The sequence below is a fragment of the Jaculus jaculus genome, chromosome 14, assembly GCF_020740685.1.
Source record: "Jaculus jaculus isolate mJacJac1 chromosome 14, mJacJac1.mat.Y.cur, whole genome shotgun sequence".
Taxonomy (NCBI): Eukaryota; Metazoa; Chordata; class Mammalia; order Rodentia; family Dipodidae; genus Jaculus; species Jaculus jaculus.
In genome coordinates this window covers 64,521,077-64,545,865 of record NC_059115.1, presented here as the reverse complement: position 1 = coordinate 64,545,865, position 24,789 = coordinate 64,521,077, and the positions used below count along the sequence as shown (strand labels likewise).

General features: G+C 51.5%; 1 protein-coding gene across 5 annotated transcripts in view; it reads right to left on the bottom strand.

Annotated features, from left to right (window-relative positions):
- The window catches only part of Fgd5 (FYVE, RhoGEF and PH domain containing 5), a 118,552-nt gene that overhangs the window by 43,696 nt on the left and 50,067 nt on the right, over positions 1–24,789 (bottom strand). For all 5 annotated transcript variants that reach the window (XM_045133790.1, XM_045133791.1, XM_045133794.1 and 2 more), the window contains exons 3-5: positions 17,283–17,412; positions 2,060–2,118; positions 1,919–1,949 (exon numbers count right to left, since the gene is read on the bottom strand). In XM_045133790.1, the coding sequence (XP_044989725.1) occupies positions 1,919–1,949; positions 2,060–2,118; positions 17,283–17,412 (220 nt within the window). The remainder of the gene's footprint in view (positions 1–1,918; positions 1,950–2,059; positions 2,119–17,282; positions 17,413–24,789) is intronic.

Sequence of the window (24,789 nt, the reverse complement as noted above, 5' to 3'; positions counted from 1 at the left end):
AGATGGGCAGAACCTACAGCCTTCCCCAAGTTAGAACCACTAACCATTTAGCAAGCTCAAGGTTGAACCGATACCTGAAGGCTGAGGACCATGGCACCTTCCCCTTCCCACAGCACAATGGCCCCTGGAACTTTTTTTTTTTTTTAAGCAGGGCAGAGAATTCGAGGGAAAACGTGCCAACCTTAGCAAGCAGGATGGATCCAGGCTTGGGTGGTGGAGAACACCTTGACGTATATGGTCTCCTTTCAGCCTAGCGTGCCTGGAAGGAACTTGGAGCCACACATCAGGATTTCTGCTGCTTCTGTCTGCCAAGCCCCAAAGTGATAAATACAGCTTGGGGCACGATTTCCCGCAACTAGCTTACAAGTGGTTTTTACAGCTCTCTCTCTCTCCCCACCTCGGGATATTATTATAGATCTCCAACTGCCTTGCCCTCCTTACCCTCCCTTTACCCAGAGGGAAGCAGTGCAGACAAAGCACACTAGCTTCCCAGCTAAAACCCCCTCAACAGTCATAAAACAAAAGCCCGGCCTGTGCTAGGCTGCCAGGCAGGAGCAAGCAACAGAGGAGGGAACATGGGAAAGGGGCTGGGATGCTTTAGCAGTGGGCTGGGCTTTGGGGTTTAACAGCTCATGCCGAGGTTACATCCTGAAGGGCTGCCCCTGCTCAGAGGACTGCTCCCCTCAGGGACCCAACTGTTCCCCCCCCCCCCCCGCTCGCATAGCAGCATGGCATCGCTGCCAGGGACTCAGAACACCCTGAGAAGTGAGTCACACATGAGAACAGCAGACTGGGCACCGGGAGACACGCATCTGTCCTAGCTCAGTCGCTATGTGACATGAGCCCAGTCACCTCCATATATTCACCTACCAAATGCCTATGGTGGTCACTGTTAGCCCTGACATTCTGTGAGACACCCCCTCCATGAGTGAACAATATGAGGAAATGCAGAATACAGTGCTAAACTGGTGGTACTGCAAATTGTTCAGATGTCAGGAGGAAGAAGGGGGAACCGTCTGCAAGGCTCAGACACCCCTCTAAATCTTATGTTTTTGCTTTGCCTTCTTCCCGCACCCTTCCCCGTAACCCAGCTGAGACTGACGTCACCTCCTCAGGGAAGCCTGCCCAGATTCTCTGTGTGCTGTGGCCACTCTCCTGTGCTCTTAGCAATTTTTACTTTCAGCATCTACCCCCAAAGCTCAAGGGGAGTAGCCAGTGTACCATCTCTCCATCTCAGACCCTTTTTTCTTTTGAAACAAAGTCTTGCTGTGTATCCCAGGCTGGCCTGGAATGTGCAATCCTCCTGCCTCAGCATCTTTGTTCCAGGATCACTGGCATGTGCTATCATATACAGCTTTCATGCAGAGTTTAACAAGCCCATGCTGCCCTGAACTTCGCTGATTGCAGTGAAGGCCGAGGTCAAGTGGGCTATTTCCCATGCCCGGACTCCTTTCCTCTCAGTGTCCAAAGGGTCCTTTCACTGCCAGCCCAGGAGCTATTGTCCCCAGTGCCAGACACAGACCGTCTTCATGTAACACACATGCATGGGGTTGGGACAGAACACCTGCCTGGCATGCAGGAAGCCCTGGGTTCTATCCCAGCACCACAAAACAAACAAACAAATGAACAAATTGTTTTGGATATCTCATCAGTTCTTCGGTCTTTCTCAACAGGAGGGCCGAGGAAACTGCAAATACCCTCCCAGGTCCCTAAGCCAGCATCGGTACCCCACCCGGGGAGGGCAGTGCCTGCTGGGCACATCCACCAGCAGACCAGACTTCCCTGAAAAGCCTGGCCCGGTGCCCGAGCCACCAAGGCTGTTAATGCAACCACCTCTGTCTGCTCCCTGAGCTCTGCCTCTTAAAACGCAGCCCGTAAAAGGGCGATTAGTTTGAGATAATGAAAATGACGGACTCACCAGGCTTAAGTGCTGGAGCATCTGCACGTACCTGTGGAGGGAAAGGGGGTTGAGGCTGCGTTAACTCCATCATGGGCAAGCCAGGAGGGGCAAGGCTTTGCTTATAAGCTCAAGGCCATGGGCAGCTGCTCGGGCACTCACGCTTTCTCGGAAGACAGCAGCTCCTGTGCGATGATGAGGGCCCTGGACTGTCCCTCCACCTGCGAAGGAAACAGTGATCAGCAGGGACGGCAGCCAAAGGGACACCCCAGAAAGTGCCTGAGGTGAGTGCGAGTGTGTCTCCATCATCGCCTGCCACTCTGCTAGTGGAATCTTCAGCAAACAACTGATCCTTGGTTCCCTCGTCTGTACATGTGGATGTGAAGAGCCTCTAATTCAAAAGGGCTGCTGAGTGGATACCCAGCCTGGTGCCTGACACATAATAAGTGCCCCCAGTAATCGGCCTCCAGCGTGATGGCGTGCCCTTGCCTCCAAGCTCACCACCGGGGCAATTCTGAACAGCCTGCGCTCTCTGTGCTAGGGAGTTCCTGTTCGCCTGTTCACACTGGCCCACCAGCAAGCATTCTCTCCTGCTTCTCTGTCTGCCTATCTCCTAGCCATCCTTATGATTCAGCCACAGTACCTGGGTCAGGAGATTCACACCTGTAATTCCACCACTTAGGAGGCAGAGGCAGGCGGATCCTGAGTTCCAGGTCAGCCTGGTCTGCACAGAAAGACCCTGACTCAGGCTGGAGAGAGAGATGGCTTAGTGGTTAAGGTGCTTGCCTGCAAAGCTAAAGGACCCAGGTTCAATTCCCTGGGACCCATGTAAGCCAGATGCACAGAGTGGCACATGTACCTGGAGTCTGTTTGTTTGCAGAGGCTACAGACCCTGTCATATTCATATTCTCTCTCTCTCTCTCTCAAATAATGAATAAAAATAAATGTTTTTTGTTTATTTTTATTTATTTATTTGACAGCAACAGACAGAGAGAAAGAGGCAGACAGAGACAGAGAGAGAGAGAGAGAGAGAGAGAGAGAATGGGTGCACCAGGGCCTCCAGCCACTGCAAACGAACTCCAGACGCGTGCGCCCCCCTGTGCATCTGGCTAACGTGGGACCTGGGGAACTGAGCCTCCAACCAGGGTCCTTAGGCTTCACAGGCAAGCACTTAATCGCTAAGCCATCTCTCCAGCCCCAAAATAAATATTTTAAAAAAGGAAAACCCTGACTCAACAAACAAAGGGGTGGGCACGTGGTCCCCTGGAAGTGTGCTTGTCAACAATATTTGAGACTCTGAGTTCCATCTCAGCACTACAAAGAAAAACCACACAATGACTTAGCTATGGCATGTCCTCATCAAGGGAACCTCCTGACCCTTGAGCTCATAAGAGGATGCTTTTTGAGGACCTTCCTCTCATGACATCTGTCATTAGTGTGACATGGTTATGTTCACCCGGAGGACAGAGACCACGCATCCCACTCTGCAAGACCAGTACTTGCTATACAGTAGTTCTTCTGTGTGGATGAATGAGGGAGCAAGCGGAGGAATGATGAATGAATTGTTTGTTCCGTTCAGCCTGTGGGCTGACCTCAGAAGGGAAGCTCTCTAACCCGCCTGAACCCCAGCTTCAGCACCTGTAGGATGTGAGGACATGCTGAGTGTCCACAAACAGGAAGGATGGGTGGGAGCCAGATGCCTGGGCGTTCTGCCACCAGCAGCTCCTCTTCGTGGCTTAAAAACCTGCCAGGCACCAGTCACAGCTGGTGACAGGTCCAGAGGCACAGAGACTGATGAAGCAGACTGGTGTGTTGGTGTGTGTTTGTGTGTGTGTGTGGGGGATTGGGCTGGGGACAGTGGCCCATGGTGAGACAGGAAGCGCTCAGCCTGGACAGACACCTGGCTTCCAGTTCCAGTTGTCTCTGGGTACTGTCCTGTACAAGCTTCTTTCTGAGGACAAGCCTCAGTTCTGTCCAGACAGAGCAACCCCCAAGTGCTCCTTTAACCTGTGTGCTGAGCCTTGTGTGTTTTTGACCTTGAGGAGTCCCTGATTCGGTGAGCACGTGAGAGACTCACAACCAGCTGAGAGCAGCTACACAGAGTGCGGTTAAACATGCACCCCAGAGCTGGCTGCTTCCAGACTCGCGTCCCTACTGAGCAAGACGTTCCGTTTCCCATGTCTTGACTTTCGTCTCTGTAGAATGGGTGCGGCAGTGTAGGTATCGAACACGCACACACACATTGGGAGGACTGGGTGATGGTGTGCGTGCCTTGGTTTGTTTCAGCTGAAACACAGAGAGCAAACAACTGATCTCTCACACCCTGGTCTTTCTGATGATGCGTTCCCGACGCATGGCCGCGGTGCACCCTACTCCCTCTCCTTGCAATACTTCTCTTCCTATCTTCTCATGCACGCTGACTTTTTCAGGTTCCTGCTCAATGGTCCCATTCTCATCATGGCCATCCATGACCACCTAACATAGAAAGAGCCCCAAAGTTATTCTCTACCCCTGGGTTTCACAAGTTTGGCTCCAATGGCATTGTAAACTAGTGTGGATTTTTGCCATAGGGGTTTTTCCTATGTATTATAGGATAACAGACAGCACATGAGTGGCTTCTGCCCACTGGATGACAGCAGCAGCCCTACCTAGAGACGTGACCACCCAAAGTATCTTTAGACCTTGTCAAGTAGAGATCCTGACATGTTGAAGTTGGATATGGTGTCACACAGAATATGTGCTAGATAAATGACTGTCCTTCCCCAGCTGATCCATCCTGAAGGGCTTCACCAAGGTTCTTTTTTAAACGTAATTTTTAATATATTTTATTTATTTATTTGAGAGTGAGAAAGAGGGAGAGAGAGAGAGAGAGAATGGGCGCGGCAGGGCCCCCGGCCACTGCAAACGAACTCCAGACACATACACCCCCTTGTGCATCTGGTTTACGTGGGCCCTGGAGAGTCAAACCAGGATCCTTTGGCTTTGCAGACAAACGCCTTAACTGCTAAGCCATCTATCTCTCCAGCCCCTCACCAAGGTTTTAAATCCCTGAGACCACCCTACCAGGGCAGCAGCTGACCCAGGTCAGTCTTCCTTCTACATCCCACTATAGCCTCTGGCTCGGGTGCCACAGAAGGTGGGAAAGCTGAGAGGTCTGGGGAAGCCTCTGCCCCCCCTCCCTCCTTCCCATAAATACCCAGCGGACGGGTGCCTGCCTTCTGCATCTGCATGGCTCGTGTGCAGCCCATGACACGAGGCTCTGGCCAAGTCCCGCAGGTGAAAACCCTCACAGGGGAAAATGTATCTGGCCAGGACGGGCCTCAGCAGCCTAGGGGATGCACTGGCAAACCTTCCATAGGGTCAGCTGTTCTGTAGTGAGGAGACAAAGGCCAGGAGTCTGAAGCTGCCCTTCCCTTGTGAAGTGAGTACAGCAGCTAAGTGGCCTCAAGCTCACAGGTTGCTAATTCAACAAGTCACATGATGCTGACTCCCTGCTCTGGGGTTGAAAGCAGCAGGTTCGTATCCTGGGTTCCACTCTGTCCTGCTGAGGTGCCCATGGACATGCTACTTCTCGCCTCTGAGCCTCATCGGTCAACAGGGGGTAACATCTACCTAATGACGTAAGAGTTCCCTAGGTGTGGAACACTTAGGGGTGTCCAGCTCTGAGCAATGTACCCATAATCTCTCTCTGTGTGGTCTCAGGGTGGCCTGGAACTCGTGGCGATCCTCCTACCACTGCATCCCGAGTGCTGGGATTAAAGGCGTGAACCACCACACCCGGCTCCATAATCTCTCTCTAACTCTAGCTACTATTCTCATCTCTATTTCACAGATGTGGAAACTGAGGCACAAATCAATCCTACCCTCTGCCTACTATGTGGCACAGCCAAGATTCCACCCTAGGTCTAGCTCCAAGCCTAACAGCATGCCTGGCACTTTGTACAAGGATCCTCAACCTTTAAGTTGTATCCTAGTGTTGTAAGTCAAAAATGCACTTATGGCATGTGTGATGGTAAGCCCCTGTTGTCACAGCACTATGGAAACTGAGGCAGAAGGATTGCCAGGAATTTGAGGCTAGCCTGAACAGCATAATGAGACCTTGTGTCAAAACCAAACCACAGAAAATGAATCCAATAATGCAATAAACCCATGGTAAAGTCAAAAGTTAATAGGTTGGACCATTCTTTTTATTAATGTTTTTGAGGTAGGGTCTCACTCTGGCCCAGGCTGACCTGGAATTCACTATGTAGTCTCAGAGTGGCCTCAAACTCATGGCGATTCTCCTACCTCTGCCTCCCGAGTGCTGGGATTAAAGGCTTGTGCCACCACGCCTGGCTCTTTTTTATTTTTATTTTATTTATTTATTTATTTTTTAATATCCTACCAGCATGTGCCACCACAACTGGCTATTTTTTTTTAATTTTTATTTATTTATTTATTTGAGAGTGATAGAGAGAGAAAGACAGATAGAGGGAGAGAGAGAGAATGGGCGCGCCAGGGCTTCCAGCCTCTGCAAACGAACTCCAGACACGTGCGCCCCCTTGTGCATCTGGCTAACGTGGGACCTGGGGAACCGAGCCTTGAACTGGGGTCCTTAGGCTTCACAGGCAAGCGCTTAACCGCTAAGCCATCTCTCCAGCCCTTATTTTTATTTTTTAAATTTATTTGAGAGAAAGAAAGAGAGAAAGAGGCAGAGAGAGAATGGGCACTCAGGGCCTCCAGCCACTGCAAACGAACTCCATACTGGGTCCTTTGGCTTTGCAGGCAAACACCTAAGCCATCTCTCCAGCCCTAGGTTGGGCCATTCTAAGTGAGGGACCATCTGTACTCAGTAAGCTGCCGGTGCCCATGTTCACTATAGACGGTAGGGCGCTCCCCAGGCATCACTTGGCAGGCCCCAGAATGAGCTGGTCCCCTGAACTCAGACCTTTTTAAATTTATGGTCTTCAGGGCAGTGGCCATAATACTGTGAAGACAGTGTCACCCAATCCTCAGGTCAACAAGGCCATGAGTGGCGCTGTGACTGTATATGCTAGCCTCTGCGAGCTGTCTTGGTTGCCTAATCTGGAAAACAGGATGTGCACCCTCCCCCGCCGCAACCAGCCCAAGGACGAGACTTCTGAAGTTATCATGGTTGCCATTGTTGCGGTCTCCACTCTGTCTGGGACAGACTTCTGGTAGGGTCTGGCACAGCACAGGCCATTCTGCACGTCCCCTCCTGTCAGACGGGCAGAGTCTGGGTGGACCACACGGTCTACCCTGCTTCAGAGACTCAGCGAGGATGATGATGGATGTGTCTTCCCGAGACAGCCGAGGGGGACGCCTGGCAGGCGTGGTGCCCGAGGTTCTCCTCTGAAGCCACTTCTGGGTGGAGCCCAACTGGGCCATTTAATATAGATGTTTGTTTAACCAGGAAATGAACTCGGAGGCTGACATAGTGGCCAGGGACAAGCTTCTGGGAACAGGGCTCCTCCCAGGAGCATGGGCAGGGGTGAGAGAGAGGGAGGGCCTGGTGGGTGTTGACATCAGGCGACTGCCTGCTCCTATCCAAGGCGGTCCCCAGGGCCACCCAGTCTTATGTGCTTCCTCCTCATGCCCCAGACAAACCAGCTGGTTCAATGCTTGGCTATTCTGGGATCTGGGACAGTCCTTCTTTTGGGGGAACTTGGGTTTCCCAGTAGGAGTCAGGAGTGCTAGAGCTCTGTTTCTCGTCTCAGTTTCCTTAACTGCTTCTAAAAATCAGTTCCTCCAGTGTGTTCTGAGAACCTTGGGGTCTTCCCTTTCCTACCTCTGCATCTGTGGGAGGCTGGGTGCTGCTTACTGAGATAGACCAGGAGGCATTTAGTGGGTAGGAACAGAGGGGACAGGAGACCCAGTCATCCCCCCCTTCAGTGGGAGCAGTATTGGTAAGAATGTAAAACACAGTTGTTGCTTTTTTTAAAGTATAAAGTGGCTATTTATGTTAGTATATAATGTTTTTGTTAAAATGTTTAAATTAAATTATTATTATTATTTTGGAGACAGGATCTCATGTAGCCCAGGCTGGCTTCAAACTTGCTATATCGTTAAGAATAACCTGGAACCTCTGATTCCCCCCACCCTGCTTCCCTAGTGCTGGGAAAGACATACACTATCATGCCTGTTTTATGTAGTGTTGGGGATCAAACCCAGGGCCCTGTGCATGTTAGACAGGCACTCTCCCAAGTGAGCTCCACCCCCAGTCCAGACATGTTCAAATGTCCTATGGTTCACCTTCTAATGAATATGGACGAGGACTGACTTGCTGCAACAAAACCCCTCAGGGCCCTCCGTCAGCTTTTAACTGGGAAGAAGGGTCTGAGGAACCTTGTGTTATCCAGGGATGATATGAGACTGGACTGAAACACCCTTTGTAGGCAGTGAAAAGCTGCAGGCTCAAGTCTGATAGTCACTGCACCATGACACGGGCCAGGATCTCTGGCTGGGGACTGTCCCTTAGGATGGACCACATATGCCCAGGAGGCACACAGCATTCTCCTTGCTGTCCCATCCCAGGGACCTAGAGACGCTTAATTAATGAGCCCCACGGGGGGGGGGCACCAGAAACAGCACCCACCTGGGCTCCCCACTCACCACCCTCAGCCATGCCGCTGTCTACAGCAAAACCTACATGCGGGGAGCAGCTGGTGCCCGTTGGTGCTGGCTCACAAGTCTTCAGAGTAAAGGGTCTGTGTTGCGGCCTGCTGTAGTGTTCCAAGGCCATACCTGAGAAGGGACAGTGTTCTGGTGGCCAGATACACAGGGCACTAGACTCCAGGGGTCTCTGCCTCCAAGTTTCCTGGGCATACCATCTTGGGAAGGTGTGCATCTTCCCCTTGAGATTCAGATCCAGCAGTGTTTCCAATAAAGCCTTCAACACTGCTGTGAAACTCAAAGCCAGGAGCTGGGGAGAGAGGGCTAACCATTTGTCCCCACTGTCACCTGGGATTCCAGTAAGCCACACAGAGTAAGAAGTGGAGGACTTGAGAGGAACGTGCCAGGGTGAGGGAAGACAGAAGTGATGACCAAAGGGAGGCTACTTCCCAGAACCAGATGGTGGGTACACAGTTCACAAGGACAGGCTGTTAGAGAGGCATATGGTCTGGCTACTTTAAAAACCCTGTGGTCTGGAAATCTTCAATTCCGACTGTAGCGTACAATGGATTAGAGAGGCAGCTGCCTGGGGAGGTTTGGTCTTTCTCTACTCCTGACAGAGCCTTCAACCTGCACATGATTCTGAATGAGTCCTAGGTGGGCTCCAGTTCCTCTCTTGGGAGACACAGAGCTCTCTAGTATCACTAAGGTGTCACACATGCTGAGCAGCTGCTGCCCCCCCCCTTCACCCAGCCCTCCACAGCCACCATTCTACTCTCTGCTTCTGTGAGTCAGACTGTTTGAGACACCTCGTATAAATGGAATCATGAAGAACTGGTGCTTCTATTCCTGGCTTCTTTCACTTAGCAAAACATCCTCCAAGGTCATCCATACCTGGTGTGGTGGTTTGATTCAGGTGTCCCCCATAAACTTAGGTGTTCTGAATGCTAGATCCCCAGCTGATGGAGATTTGGGAATTAATGCCTCCTGGAGGGAGTGTATTCTTGGGGGCTGGATTATAGGTGTTATAACCAGTTTCCCCATGCCAGTGTTTGACACACTCTCCTGTTGCCACTGTCCACCTTATGTGGGCCAGGGGGTGATGTCCACCCTCTGCTCATGCCATCATTTTCTCCTGACATCGTGGAGCTTCCCCTGGAGCCTGTAAGCCAAAACAAACCTCTTTTTCCCAGAAGCTGCTCTTGGTTGGGTGATTTCTACCAGCAATGCGAACCTGACTGCAGCACCTGGTAATGTTAGGATTTCTTTCTTTCTCTCTCTCCCTTTCTTTCTTTCTTTCTTTCTTTCTTTCTTTCTTTCTTTCTTTCTTTCTTTCTTTCTTTTCTCTCTCTCTCTCTCTCTCTCTCTCTCTCTCTCTCTCTCTCTTTCTTTCTTTCTGCTGAATAATATTCCACTACATACCATGTTTATGCCACTATATACATCCCCATGATTTCTTTACTTATTTATTCACTGATAGACATTAAGAAGGGAGGCCTCATGTAAAACGTTCTTGCCACAATTACGAACTTAATGCCCCTTTCAACTGTCCCACCTCCTGGAACCTTAGGAAAGTGCCTCAGTCTGTCATTGAGCTCCCTGGAAGCAGGGAGAGCCAACACATGGCTATTTTCCTGTCCTTCCATTTCACTTAAAGTGCAGAAGGTTCAGCCATGGCCTCAAAAGTTAGTCAGTGGCCTGGCCAGACTGCACACCTCTGTCCTGTCTGACCTTGCCCCCTGCAGACCAGGTAACCATGCCCTACCTTCCTGCAAGGATGGCCTGGCCTGGCCCAGGCCTCCCTGCCTCCTGGACACGACGCCCCCCCACCCCCCTTGCTCTGACTCAACCCTTGGAATGCCTCCCTGCTCTTGCGTGCCTGCTGCCGACAGCCTTGGTTGAACTGGGAGATGTATCACTCAGAGGAGAACACAAGATATAATGGAAAACTTGAAGATTTATCAGGGGAGCAGACTTCCTTCTCCAGCAACGACCCCTGCCCATAAGGGCTGGGAGCCCCATTCGATCCTCTTCTACCATCCTCCAGGGCCAAGGGATGTTTGGTGTGAAGAATGGAGTCTGAGCCTCTATGAGCTTGGGGAGCCTGGTGTTCTGCGGCATGACTGGGGCACTGGTGGCTTCCTACCCAGGTGCTGTGAGTACTGCTGACCCAACTGGGACGCTGAGCAGCAGCCATGGACCAGAGACTAACTGCAGAAAGCTGGGGAGGAGACAGCCACAGTGGCTGTGACCCTGATGGCCAGAACCTGAACAACTGGGAGGGGAGAGAGGGGTCTTGAATATCCTCATGCTCAGCTCTGCCCCTGCTTGACTCTGAGCCCACCCTAGGTGTGACACATAAGCACCCTGGATGCCTCTGGAACACCAAGTCCCCCGGGACCCTCTGAACTAAGCATCTGCACCCTCTCCCCACATCTACAACTGTCTCGGGGAGCATCCGTGTTGTGGCTGTACCAACCAGGGCCTCCTGGGGAGCCAGGAGAGGTGCAGCTCGCTCCCAGCCCTGCCAGGGCTCTGTGGAGTGTGTTATCTGGCCAGGCATGTGCCTCTCTTCTATGGCTCTCCTTAAGTCCAGGGACAGAGTCTAATGTTTTCAGTGACTCCTTAGCACCCTGAAGAGACGAATGCTCTCACGTGTGCCAGGCAGCGAGGACGCCACCGCGAACAGGACACACGTGGGGCCCTCCCTCCTGCAGCGACTCTGACAGGATAAGGCCAACGGTATCGAGTAAGAAGAGGATGCAGGGTCAGGAAATGAGCAGAAATGCGGCGACGATTGCTGCAGGGTGATGAGGCGTTAAGCCTGAATCCTGCAGCCAGTGAGCTAGAGGGCAGGAAGGGTGGAGGGAATTCAAGTGCAAAGGCTCGGGGCGGGAGTTTACCGAAAGACAGAAATCCTTTCGGAATTCTTCGTGATGTCTGGGCAGAGGCTGGGGCGTCAGCTGAGCGTGACTCCGTTTTTGACTGGGACAGAGTAGTAAGAACGTAAAATGCTTGAGTTCAATTTCATATACAGACTGCCTAGGGGAGGGGGAGGGCTTGTTGCATTTGAGTGTTTGTGGGGCTTCCTGGAAGGACCCGAAAGGGCAGGTCAGATGCCTTCACGGGGTCAGCAGCTGCGAGTGAAGGACACAGGATATGAGATGGGGCTGGGATGGGCCAAGCCTTGGCGGATGCTCTGTATGGGAAGAGGTGTAAAGAGAGCAAAGTGTCATATTTCTCTACATTTCTTGTTTGTTTTTTTGTTTTTTCAAGGTAGGGTCTCACTCTAGCCCAGGCTGACCTGGAATTCACTATGGAGTCTCAGGTGGCCTTGAACTCACAGCAATCCTCCTACCTCTGCCTCCCGAGGGCTGGGATTAAAGGCGTGCGCCACCACGCCCGGCTCTACATTTCTTTATACCTAACCTAGAAAAATATAGAAGTCTGGAAGCTCTGCTAATAGCAGGTAACAAAAGGCTCTGCTGGGATGAATAGCATTTCCTGGGGTCTGCACTGTTCAGCAAACTCCTTAAGATAAGCAGGACTCCTGTTCACAGGCCTACCTCGCACCCCCAGGTGGCGCTTCTTGTATCTGACCAATGGACCTATTTACAAGTTCTTTTTTTTTTACTTTTATGACTGTAACTTTCACATGTAAATTGTGATATAGGGCCTAATTCCCATCCTATTTCTTTTCTTTTCTTTTCTTTTCTTTTCTTTTCTTTTCTTTTCCTTTCCTTTCCTTTCCTTTCCTTTCCTTCTTTCTCTCTCTCTCTCTCTCTCTCTTTCTTTCTTTCTTTTTAATAAAAACTGACACTCTGAACAGTTTGGGGCTTTTCATTCATTCAGAATCTATAGTGGAGCCCTGGTATACCAGACTATCCTTGTTTTTTTTTTTCCTTTTCTATCTTTTTTCACCCAGTCATACTTTGCCTCACATTCCGTGAGTTGACGGCCTTACTTGTGTGACGCCGGACCCCGTAACAGAGGAAACATGGGACAGCTGGAGAAGTGGAAAGAGAAGAGGCCGAGATGGTGTCAGCAAGGACCAGGGAAGAGGAGCTCCCCGGGACAGGGGCTGACGGAGCTGAGGCTGGTACTGAGCCCGTGTAGACACGTGGACAAGGCCCGGAATCAGGGCAGGGGGAGGCTATGCAGAGCACAGACAGTGGCAACGGAGGTGGCAGACAGGGTAGGCATAGATACATGGAGACTTCGGAAAGATACTGGGCCTCTCTCTAGCCCATCTCTTCCTCCCCCAGCACGTGATTCTGGCCATACAGACCCTCTGGGCCTTAGGACCTGGAGCTTGCATCCTTACCCACCCTGCTCTGGCCAGCCGCTGTCCCCAGAACTTTGTACGTTTCTCCTCGCCTATCCAGCCACAGGCTCATCAGAAAGGAAAGGGAATCCCTTTGGCACTGTGGGTGAGGATGTAGAAGACATATGTAACTGTGAGAAACTGTGTGGCCATTCTCCAAAAAATTAAACATAGAATTAGCATACGGTACAACAATCCCACCTCTGGATATAGACTCAGTGACAGTGGGAGCTTGATGAGGTCTTTGCACTCCACGCTCAGAGCAGCATTGCACACAGTGGTCGCAGACGGGGGAAACGACTTAGTACCATCAGTGGGTGACTGTACAAACAAGATGTAGTCTAAACACAGCGTGGAGTATCATTCACCCTTGAAAAGGAAATTCTGACACATACTATCACACTGGATAGGTCTTGTCTGCCCTATACTAAACCAAACAAGTCAGTCACAAAATCACATTGTATCACCCTGCTCATATGAATTCCCTGGAGTGGTAAGTTCATAGTGCATGGTGTCTATTAGGAGATAGGGGAAGGGGATGGAAAGTTAGCATTTCCTGGGGCAGCTTCTATTTGGGAAGATGGAATGCTAGGGGGATGAATGGTGAGGATAGCTGCATAACACTGTGTGTGTGTGTGTGTGTGTGTGTGTGTGTGTGTGTGTGTGTTTCATTCTGTAAGCTTACAAAGCGTAAAGAAGGTGAGTCTGGGGATGTAGCTCAGTGGTAGAGCGATGCCTAGCGCATACAAGACCCTGGGTTCCGTCCCCAGCACCACAGAAATAATGTCACTCTAGTTAATGACATATGATGTGTATTTCAAATTCTCCAAAGAGTTGAAAAGAAGAAAAGTTTGGTTGGTAAAATACGAGCCTTACAAGCATGAGGACCTGAGTTCAGATCCCCAGAACCCAGGTAAAAATGTCAGGCATGGAGGTGCATGCCTGTAATGCCTGCATTCAACGGGGATCCCCGAGGCTTTTACACTAGCAGTCCCGCTTAACCGGTGACTGCCGGACCAATGAGAGACCCCCAAACCACACAACAACACACGGTTGACGCTGAAATTCTCCTCTAGCTTCCACAGGTATACACGCGCATGTGCATCAACACACACGTGCATCTACCCCTCTCCCCGCATATATACACGTGGAGCATGGGAAACTGCACCAGGCCATGCAGGCACTGGTCTGAGGCCATCATAGCAAGCAGAAGTATTCCTGAAACGTGCTGCGGTCGAGGGAGGGAAGGACAGGGGCAGGCGAGAGAGAACTCTAAGAAAGGGGCAAACAAGGAGGCGCTCTGCTCCCTCCCTCATGCCACCTTGTGGGAGTGTCTGTGTGCAGCTCACAGGTCTGCAGCTCAGAGGAAATGTGAGGGATTCTAAATTCTGGTCAGAGCCTGACAGTAACAACCAGGGTCTGAGTGGACCCATGAGCTTGGGGCAGTGGTCAAAAAGTTAAGGCTGTAGGTAGGAGGTCTAGGGCTTAATGTCAGCCAGCCTGGCAGGAGAAATGGTGTGGGCAGAGAACACTTGCCAGTGAGGGCATGGCATGGGAAGGGCCCAGCCCTTAGGGAAGTGGATGGGGCAGAGCCTGCGGGAGGAGGTGTGGGGTGGGCTCCTGGCAGGGCTCCAGGTCTGGTCTCAGGGGAGCTGGTATTTTGCCTGAAAAGTCCCCGTTTAGTCTGCAAAGCAGGCTCATTGTCAGGCGGGCCTCTAAATGTCTCCTCCCACAGCGAAAGCTATTTTTAAGTCCTTCCTTTCCTTTCTTCCTCCCTCCCTCTTTCTTTCAACCTATACTCTTTGTGTGCCTGAGGAGGAGAGGGGCAAAGCCAGATATGGGAGTGGACCAGCTGGATTCAGCTTGCTGTCCTCCTCCTGAAGCCTCTCCCCTTTGGACCCAGCTGCCCCTAAACATCCCACAAAGGTGGGGTTCACCCCAGTACTCCAAACATGCCTCCTGGGGCCATTGTGGCATTCCCACTAATAACTCACTTCTCTTTGGAGCTGGTTGGGACTGGAAAGCTGGCTCCCACCCCACCTCCCCCACCATGTGACAGAGGCACAGAGATGAGACAAGGGTCTCTGCCTGTGGACGCAGGAAGCTCTTTGACCAGAGGGAGGACCAAGAATAGAAATCAAGGGCATTCTGGGCCCCTCCACTCCCCTCTCCTTACCCCTACCTCCAACCCCCAGAAACTGCTGAGGAAGAGGAGCAGGAAACCCCCTACTGAGACCCCTCACTGCCCATTGCCAGCACCTGCCATCACGGCCTCAGGCCTTTGGAAGGAGGGGGATGCGTGGCCTCCGGGGGGACAAAGCAGCAGACATGGGCGAGAAGCGCACAGCTGTTCCCAGAGCCACGGGTGGCCATTTTAGGGTCCACTCACTAGGGAGAGAAGCTTTCTGTGTGTACAGTGCTGGGTCTGGAACCTGAGACTTTATGCAGGCGTGTGCGTGTGTACCTGCACATGTGTGCTTACCAGCACCTTACTCCCTAAGCTGTGTTTCCCAACCCCAGGAAAGTCCTGCACATGTGGATACAGTGTGCAAGCAAGCTCACCGCAGGGCCAGGTGGGGCGCCAGACGACAACCCGCACGTCAACACAGCGGAACACAGAAATACATGCCACCCAGAGCTCCATGGGCCAGCGTGAGAAGACCTACGAGATTACTATGAAGTAAACCCAACCGTGGCACCTCAGGCCATGATAATTTGGTCCCATTTCTGTAAAAGCAACTCCACAAACAGTACGCTATATTTTCCATTCATAATTACCTATGTGGGAAGAACCCAGAGGAAAAGTTCTGGAAGGATGCATGCCACACTGTACGTCTGTGAGAGCAGAGAGGGCTGAGGACCCAAAGGGACATTAACTGCTGCCTGGAGTGATCTAATGGGGGAGCGAGGGAAAGGCAGCGGCGGGCACCTTGTACAAGGAAAATGTGAGCATGTCCTGCCAGTCTCATAAGGAAGATGGCAGCAGGGACACTCCAGGTCACTGGCAGATGAGAAGGCCCAGTCCCACAGCTTTTTGTGCCCCAGCTCTCAGAATGACAGGATGTTCCTGATCCAACCCGGCCCTACCCCAGCTGGTCCTTGGTTCTGCCTGGGTGATCCCAGCCAGACCTGTCAGAGATGCTACCCGTGCCCACCTTGGGCTGCTGGCCTGGCGGTCCTGGTCCACAGCCTTGGCCCCCCTCCCCCCCCCCGTGTGCTGTTTACCGCGTGGTGGGCATTGTTCTAAGTCTTCTCGGGCTTCTTTGCCCACACAGCTGTCTTGCAACAGCCACGACCATTATTTCAAGTGCACAGACAGGGTGGTCAAGGGACACAGTGGTTAAGAAATGGCCTCCACCACTCAGCTAGCAAGTGGCAGAGCTGAGCTGGAGCCTCCTCTTGGTCCCTGTCACATGGCCTTAGGCTCGGTTCCCACTGGCGTCCAAGTCCTAGCACTTCATGGCTGTGGGCTCCTCCTGCCCTGTTTTTTTCCTTGCCCCTGGATCCAGAAACATGACGCCTATGTTCCTGCCGTGCAGCCACACTTCCTCTTCTGTCCCATTTGATCCTCTCACAGCCCAGTGGTTACTCTCAATGTTCCTATTCAGAGACAGAGACACGAAGGCCCCCGGATGGGAAGTGACACAGCTGGGAAAGGAGCAGTAGGTGACCCCAGTGGCAGCTACCAGTTCCCATTTTCAGGGTAGGGACCAGACCCCTGACACCGGTCTCTTTCTGTTCCCAGATTCCGTGACTCTAGAGATGTCCAGGAGAGTCAACGTCATCTCCAATGGGCATCGTAAAAGCAAGGCTCTCCTCCTTCTACCCCAGAGCCAGCCAGTCCTTCCTAGAGGAGGGAGAAGGCTGCAGTGCAAACCAAATACAAACAGTGCCGGATTCAGAGCCAGCCAGGCACTCTGATCCCCTGCGGGGTGACCTTGGGCAGGGGTCGTGGTGCTGACTTGCTGCTGCCGAGGAAGGCAGCGGTGGCAGCTGTGGAAGCACTTGGGCTACACCAGCGGCTCCTCAGCAGCAGGAGGGACAGGTGGGACTGGGGGAGGCCCAGGAGGGGCTGGCGCTGGAGGAGAAAGGCAGAAGCCAGCATTTCTCCCCCAAAAGCTCTGTTTCCAGTCAGCAAAACTCTTCAGCCTCCTGATTCACAGATGAGGAAACTGAGCAGGCCCAGAGACAAAGGTCTGTCCTGACTCAGCTCTGTTCCACATCACCCGCAGGCTTTGGGGAGCCTCAGATCCTACAACCCATAAATGTGTCCTCCGGTCATGATTCCGAGAGCCACAGCCGCTGTGACACAGTCTGTGGCTTGAGGGATAGCTGCCCTTAGTCAGTTCCCTCTGCAGACAGCAGGACTGGGAGCAGCCTTTCCTGATCTCTCCACCTCCACATCGCCAACCCAGGAGCCACGCCAACCCTCACCTGGAAGCGCCCTACCTTGTGGGTGAGGCTGGAGTCTCTTGGAGCACTGTCCTCCTCTTCCGAGCTTCCCAGCTCCTCGTCGGATGTGAGGTCTTCTTTGGGGACTGCTGAGATGGGACAGACCTTGTAGGGCTCTGTATAGGCGCTGGATAGAGCAGAGAGAGAGGGTTAGAGCTGCTTGTTCAACAACACAGAAGCAGACCAGTCCCACTCCACCGCCCCCCCCACCCCGTCTCCCTATGCCATGAGCCACTAACATGTGCTCTGCAGGCAAAGATCCTTGGGCCCACAGGACCAGAAACGAAGACAACTCAGTGCCCACTTCCTTCCCTAACCTGGCCACACCACTTCCCCATTCACTGCCCCAGACATGCTATGGTCTTTGCTGGCCAGGTGCCTTTCTACCTGCTGCCTAAGGCAGACCCAGATCCCTGGCAGGTCCGGGCAGCTGCAATGCTGAGGGAGGACCCAGGCAACGAAGGGCAGGGGATGCTCAACCTCACGGGGCAGGTCTTAGACTGGCTGGTCAGGCAGCAGGTCCATCCTCACACAGGGGGTGTTCTCTGGCCCTGAGCAGTGGATGCTGGGCAGGGTCCAGCTGTCAGCTAGACTGTGGGTAGCACATAGTCTAGGTATGAGTTGCCACCTGAACTACCAGGGATCTCAATTTCTGTCTCACCTGGACAGGTGCTGTAAGGGCCTGGCTTACCCAGGCAAGTCTCATGTCTACACAGTACAGCTACTATATATTGACATTAATCCAGTAGCCACACAAATATTCCAAGGCATGCTGACTGGCTGTGGCTTCATGCCAGGCTTGGGGCTTGATGATATACAAACACTGGGGACTGCAGCAATGCTGTCACTGTTCTCACACCTTCCTGGCCTGTGACCCTGGCGGTGGAGGCTCTGGTCCCCTCCCAACAGCCTCCATCCCTGTTCTCCTCTCTCCGTGTTTACCAACACGGGATAGTGACAGCTCCACAAGGGAGGACAGCCTCCTGAGATACCTTCAGTGGTTCCCTCCTGCTCTTGACAATGTGGTCTCAGAGTGCTTCTCACAACACTTCTCCTCAGACTCAAAATCCAGGCAAATGGCCATATTAAACTCTTATCAAATGCTATCCCTGGTCTGAGAATGCCAGGATGGAGTACCTGTCATGGACAGGTGTGTGTGTGTGTGGGGGGGGTTACTCTACATCCTGGACTGAGTGGCTGGAGTCCTGCTCAAACTCAGGCCCTGGAGCATGTAAGGGAGGCACAGCCATGTGAGGACCTCAGGGGAAGAGAAACAGAGCCTTAGGTTATAGTTGAGGCATGTGGGAACCACCCACGATGCTAATCTCAGGGATTTGCTGTGTTTCTGCAAGGGGCCACACTACCAGATGAACTAAGGATGTGTGGTCTGAGTGCCCACTGACACCAGGTAGGCACAGGGGCTGTGGCCATGTCTTTGGATACAGAGGCCCAAGCTGAATTCTGAACAGGCTGAATCACAACCTAATCTTCCACCCAACAGGCTACACTCTGGCTAGTTTTTTCTCTCCTTCTTTTAAAACTCTGCAGTTGGGGAGGGGCTGCAGAGATGGCTTAGTGGTTAAGGCATTTGCTGGCAAAGCCAAAGAACCCAGGCTCAATTCCCCAGTAGCCATGTAAAGCCAAATACACAAGGTAGCACATGCGTCTGGAGTTTGCAGTAGCTGGAGAGCCTGGTGTGCTCATTTTTTTCTTTCTCTCTCTCTACCTGCTTCTCCCCCACCCACAATAAATACAAAAAGAAAATACTGCAGTGTGGGCCTCGCCTTCCAAACTTTGACGGCACGCAACATCTTTTATTCCCCATGTTTTTTAAACATTTTATTTATTTAGTTGAGAGAGAAGGAGGGAAAGAGAGAGAGAGAATGGGCACACCAGGGCATCCAGCCACTGTAGATGAACTCCAGATGCATGTGCCCTCCTGTGCATCTGGCTTACATGGGTCCTAGAGAATCAAACTGGGATCCTTTGGCTTTGTAGGTAACTGCCTTAACCTCTGAGTCATCTCTCCAGCCCCTGCATGCAACAACTTTTGTCCGAAGCCCTGAACTTCCCACCATGGCATAGGAAGAATAACCCTTGGCTAGATATGCTGAGGCTGGGATATCTCTTCAAGACCACCCTACACCTGCTTCACTGCCCATCACAGCCCTGGGTGTGGGGAGGCTCTGGTCCTCCTTCCACACTGAGGAGCAGCCTCAAGGTTGGGAATGGCTCTCTGGCTTGGCCGAGCAGAGCGTGCAGTCAGGACAATGCATGCATGGCACAGTGTCACTGAATCCTGACCCTCACCCTCCAGAGCCGCCTGGGATGATGTGTAACGGCTTGGACTTGTCCCTCAGGCAGGCGTCAAGGAGTGGAAGATGCTCTCTCCCAGAGGAATGGCTGTGTTAGCCAAGCAGAGCCCTTTAAGCCCTTTATGCCTACACAGAACAGCCAGTGTCAGTGAGAGAAGGAGTAGCCACCTCTGCTCCTGAACCCCTCCCCAGTGAGCAGAAAAGACACGTGCCAGGCCTTTCCTGGAATGTGCCAGGAGCAGGAAAGGGTCCCAGACAGCCTTGCAGGCAGCAAGCCACAAACCTGAACACCTCTGTACGTGGCCACTCCACCAGCATCCAGCTCCTCCCAAGGTGGCCACCTTTCGGTTGACTCCTGACTCCACTTGCACCTCCACCACAGCCTGAGCACTGGCGGCATGGGATTCCACTCCATCTTCCAACCTGCTCTCCGACTACTGGCTAGAGGGACCTTGAAACCCATTCTGATCACGTGGCCCCTCGTTAAACAGTCTTTAGGGACATTCCGGTGCAATTAGGGACTGCTCTGCAGTTCAGCCTGCTTGGCAAGGGTGGGTGGTGGGAGGGCAAAGTGGTGCCCTCAGCTTCTACTGTTAAGGTTTCCCAGCATCTGACGTAGGGTGCCACAGCTCTGGAGGCCCTCCCCCTCAGCCAAGTACAGAGCCATGGGTGATACTGGGCAGAGTTCATGGAAGCCAAACCCCCCAAGAGGGAAGGAACTGACTCAAAGCCACATGGCTAATCTTGGCCAGCACCAAGATAGGTAACTGCCTTAACCTCTGAGCCATCTCTCCAGCCCCTGCATGCAACAACTTTTGTCAGAAGCCCTGAACTTCCCACCAAAGCATAGGAAGAATAACCCTGGCCAGGTATATGGTGACGCAGAGGCCCCGTTGTAAGGACTTGACAATGAGTGCACAGCGAGGTTCTGTCAGCACAAGGACATGTGGAGTTGTGTCTCGAGTCATAAGGGTGAATGAAGGCTTCTCTTTGGTTGCTGTGTTACGGGTGCTTAATCTTGATTGTCAATTTGACTGGATTAAGAAATGCCTAAGGGCCAGGCGTGGTGGCACACACCTTTAATCCCAGCATTCGGGAAGAGAATTGCTGTGAGTTCAAGGCCACTCTGAGACTACATAGTGAATTCCAGGTCAGCCTGAGCTAGAGTGCAACCCTACCTTGGAAAACAACAACAACAAAATGCCTAAGGAGGGGCTGGGGAAAATGGCTTAGTCATTAAGGCACTTGCCTGAAATGCCTAAGGACTCTGGTTTGATTCCCCAGCACCCATGTAAGTCAGATGCACTAAGGGGCACATGTGTCTGGAGTTTGTTTGCAGTGGCTGGAGGCCTTGGCATGCCCTTTCTCTGTGCCTCTTCCTCTCTCTCCCTCAAATCAATCAATAAATACAATACTTAAAAAATGGAATGCCTAGGAATTAGTGAAGCACACATCTGAGTGTATTAGTAAGAGTTTTTCCAGAGACTAGAAGATCGTAAGAGCTGTGACCTGAACAATGGATTAACCACTTGATGGACTAATAATATGACGGCTGGCTGGAGAGATTGCTCAGTGGTTAAGGCACTTGCCTGCAAAGCCTAGAAACCCAGGTTTGATTCCCTAGTACCCATGTAGAGCCAGATGCCCAAGATGGCATATGCATCTGGAGTTGGATTGCAGTGGCTAGAGGCCCTGATGTGCCCATTACATGAATAATAATTTGATGGCATTACTGAGAGGTAAAAGACAGGAGGTTGGCAGAAGCATGACACTTTGGAGCTCTAGTCTCCTTTTTTGAAAAAATATTTTATTTTTATTTATTTGACAGAGAAAGAGGAAGAGAGAGAGAGAGAATGGGCATACCAGAGCTTCCAGCCACTGCAAACGAACTCCAGATGCATGTGCCCCCTTGTGCATCTGGCTAACATGGGTCCTGGGGAATCGAACCTGGGTCCTTTGGCTTTGCAGGCAAAACACCTTAACCGCTAAGCCATCCCTCCAGGTCCTACTTGTCTTTTCTAGAAAGAGTATCAGCCTGAAGCCAGGATGAGGTTTGGAGTATGCGGGTGACATGGCTGGAGCACCTCTTTCTCGGTTGCATCCAGGGGCTGTAAGCACAGCATCGAAGCAGATCACCACCGCAGCTATGCTTTCACGACACCAAACAGCAGGTCTAGTCCAGTGGTTTAGCAGATTCAGCGAAAAACATTCTAACAACACGTCTGATCTTGCATGAAGTCATCACTAAACAAATCCTAGCACTCAGAAGACAGAGGCTTGAGACCAACCTGGGCTACCCTGTCTGAGAAAAAACAAAACAAATCAACAAACCAAGTGTCACAACACAACTCTGCTCCCACAGACCCTTGGAGTCGCCACCAGGCTGATCTTCAGACACATCTGAGAAATATTACTGAACAACTTGCCAGTGCTCATCAGACCCTGGTGGGGCCTTCACCTACGTGAATGAAGCAGACCCGGTTGGCAGCACAAGCCTGAGACAGGCCTTCCCTCCACGTGGTGTAAGCAAGCCTGCGAAGCTCTGAAGTTGCAGCTCTTTGGCATCTGTCTGGGTCTTGGGGGGTATTTTTGTTGCTGTTTACTCATTTGTTTTGAGATAGGGTCTTATGAAGTAGCCCAAGTTGGCTTTAAACTCACTATGTAATCCAAACTGACTTTGAATTCATGACCTTCCTGCTGTCCCTCCTGAGGGCTGGGATTACAGGTGGGTACCAGTATGCTCCAGAGTTTGGTTTTTCATTCACTCAAAAAAAAAAAAAAATCCTATTAAGAGCCCACTCTGTTCCGGACTCCAGACACTGAGGATGTGGTGACGAACGAACACTGTTACCTGTGCATCTGGCTTACGTGGGTCCTGGGAAATTGAACCGGGGTCCTTTGGCTTTGCAGGATAATGCTTTAATGGCTGAGCTATCCCTCCAGCCCCTCCAGATAGATTCTTTAAGCATACTCATATATCACACAGGATAAATCCCTATAATCTAACCACTGCCCACTCACCCATACTCAGCTGTTTGTCCATCCATCCTCCCTCCCACCTACCACCCATCCACTCACCCATCCATCCTTCTACCCATCTGCCCTTCCAACTACCAATCCACCCATACATGTATCTAGCCATCTGCCTTCTCATTCATCTGCCCTCCCACTTTTCTATCTTCTACATCTCCCACCATCCACCCATCCACTCTCCAACCTAAATATTCTTTCACTTATCTGTTCATTCATCTGCCTTCCTACCTACCCATCCATTCATCCACTGACCCATCCATGCAGCGATCTTCCCTCCCACTTGCCCACCCATTCATCTACCAACCTGTCCTCCCAGCTCTCCATCTATCCATCCACATGCCCTCTCACATACCTACCCATCAATCCATCCATCCATCTAGCCAGTCAGCCACCTTCCTATTTACCCATCCATCCAGCAGTTAACCATCTGCCTGCCATTTATATATCCAGCTGTCTGCCCATCAACCACTCATCCATCCATTCTCCCATCTAACCAGCCATCAGTTTATCCATCTACCTTCCCATCTACCCATCCATGCATCTATCCATCTATCTACTCATCCATCCATATGCCCTCTCTCACTTAAGCATCCATCCATCCATCCATCTATCCGTCCATCCACTTATACATCCATAAACCCATTCATCTACTCAACCATCCATTCACTCAGTCATCCATCCACACATTCATTCATCAACACACCCACATGGCCATCCTTCTATCTACCCATCCATTTGTCCTTCAATCTACCTACTTCCTCCCTCACTTATCAATAAATATGTATCAGCACCTGCTTCACAGAGATAATATAAGGAGTTGACAACAAGAATTCTAGCATTCGGGCTAGAGAGATGTCTCAGTAGTTAAGGGTTCCTGTCTGCAAAGCCTAAGGACACAGGTCCGATTCCCTAGGCCCCACATAAGCCAGATGTACAAGGTGGCACATGCATCTGGAGTTTGTTTGCAGTGGCTGGAGGCTCTGGTGTGCCCATTCTCTCTCTCAAATAAATAACTTAAAATATAATTAAAGAATTCCAGAATTCTTTCTTGGTGTCAGTGGTAGTACAATATGAAGTACATGTTAAGAGGATGGGCAGGTCCATCAACTTGGCTGGAATCCTAGTTATACCACCTCAGCAAGTTACTTAGCCTTTCTATTACGTTTAAATTTAAAAAAAAATTTATTTGCTACAGAAAGAGAGAGAGAGACAGACACACAGAGAGGATCAGTGCACCAGGGCCTTCAGCCACCGCAAACGAACTCCAGATGCATGCGTCCCCTTGTGCATCTGGCTCACGTAGGTCCTGGGGAACTGAACCTGGGTCCTTTGGCTTCGCAGGCAAACACCTTAACCACTAAGCCATCTTTCCATCCCAGCCCTAGATTTTTACATGGGTGCTGGGGATTGAATCCAAGTCTTCATGCTTATGTAGTAAGTGCTTTCACCTGCTTAACCCCACTTGAACTCTTTTCTTTTTCTTTCTTTCTTTTTTTTTTTCTGTTTCACTGGTAAAACAGGGTAATAATAATTCAGCTATATAGAGGATTAATGCAGCAAAGGCCCTCAGGAAAGTGACACAGAAAAGGTATTCACTGGGTGTCAGGGAGTGCGTCACTACAACCTGGCAGCACTGGATGAATACATTGTCTAGGTTATCCCACTGAAACGAAGAAACCAAGGCAGCATGGGCAGGCATCTTCTTGGCTGTCCCACTCACCCCTGCAGGTGGCTCAGAAACAGTTTTAAAAAAGCACTCTTCTCTACGTTGGGTCCAACTGCATAAGGGTCAGTGGTTGAGATGGTAAGTTTAATGACCAAGAGACCTAGAACCTGGGCAGCAGAAATAGGGGACTTGCTATATGACCTCAGGCATGTCCCTCAGATGGCTAATCCTGACTTTCAACTTGACTGGACTGAGAAGAGACTGGGAAAGGGAAGCGCACCTCCGAGGGCACTTCCAGAGAGGACCAGCTCAAGGAGGAAGACCCACTGTGGATGTGGGGGGAGGGGGGCTGGCTGGCAGGAAAGGGGTAAAAAGAGAAAGCCCTCTAGTGTGGACATTCTCTCTCTCTCTCTGCTTCCCAGCCACCATGAGGCAAACTGCTCCACCACACCTTCCCCACCATAATGAACGGAAACCCTCTCACACCATG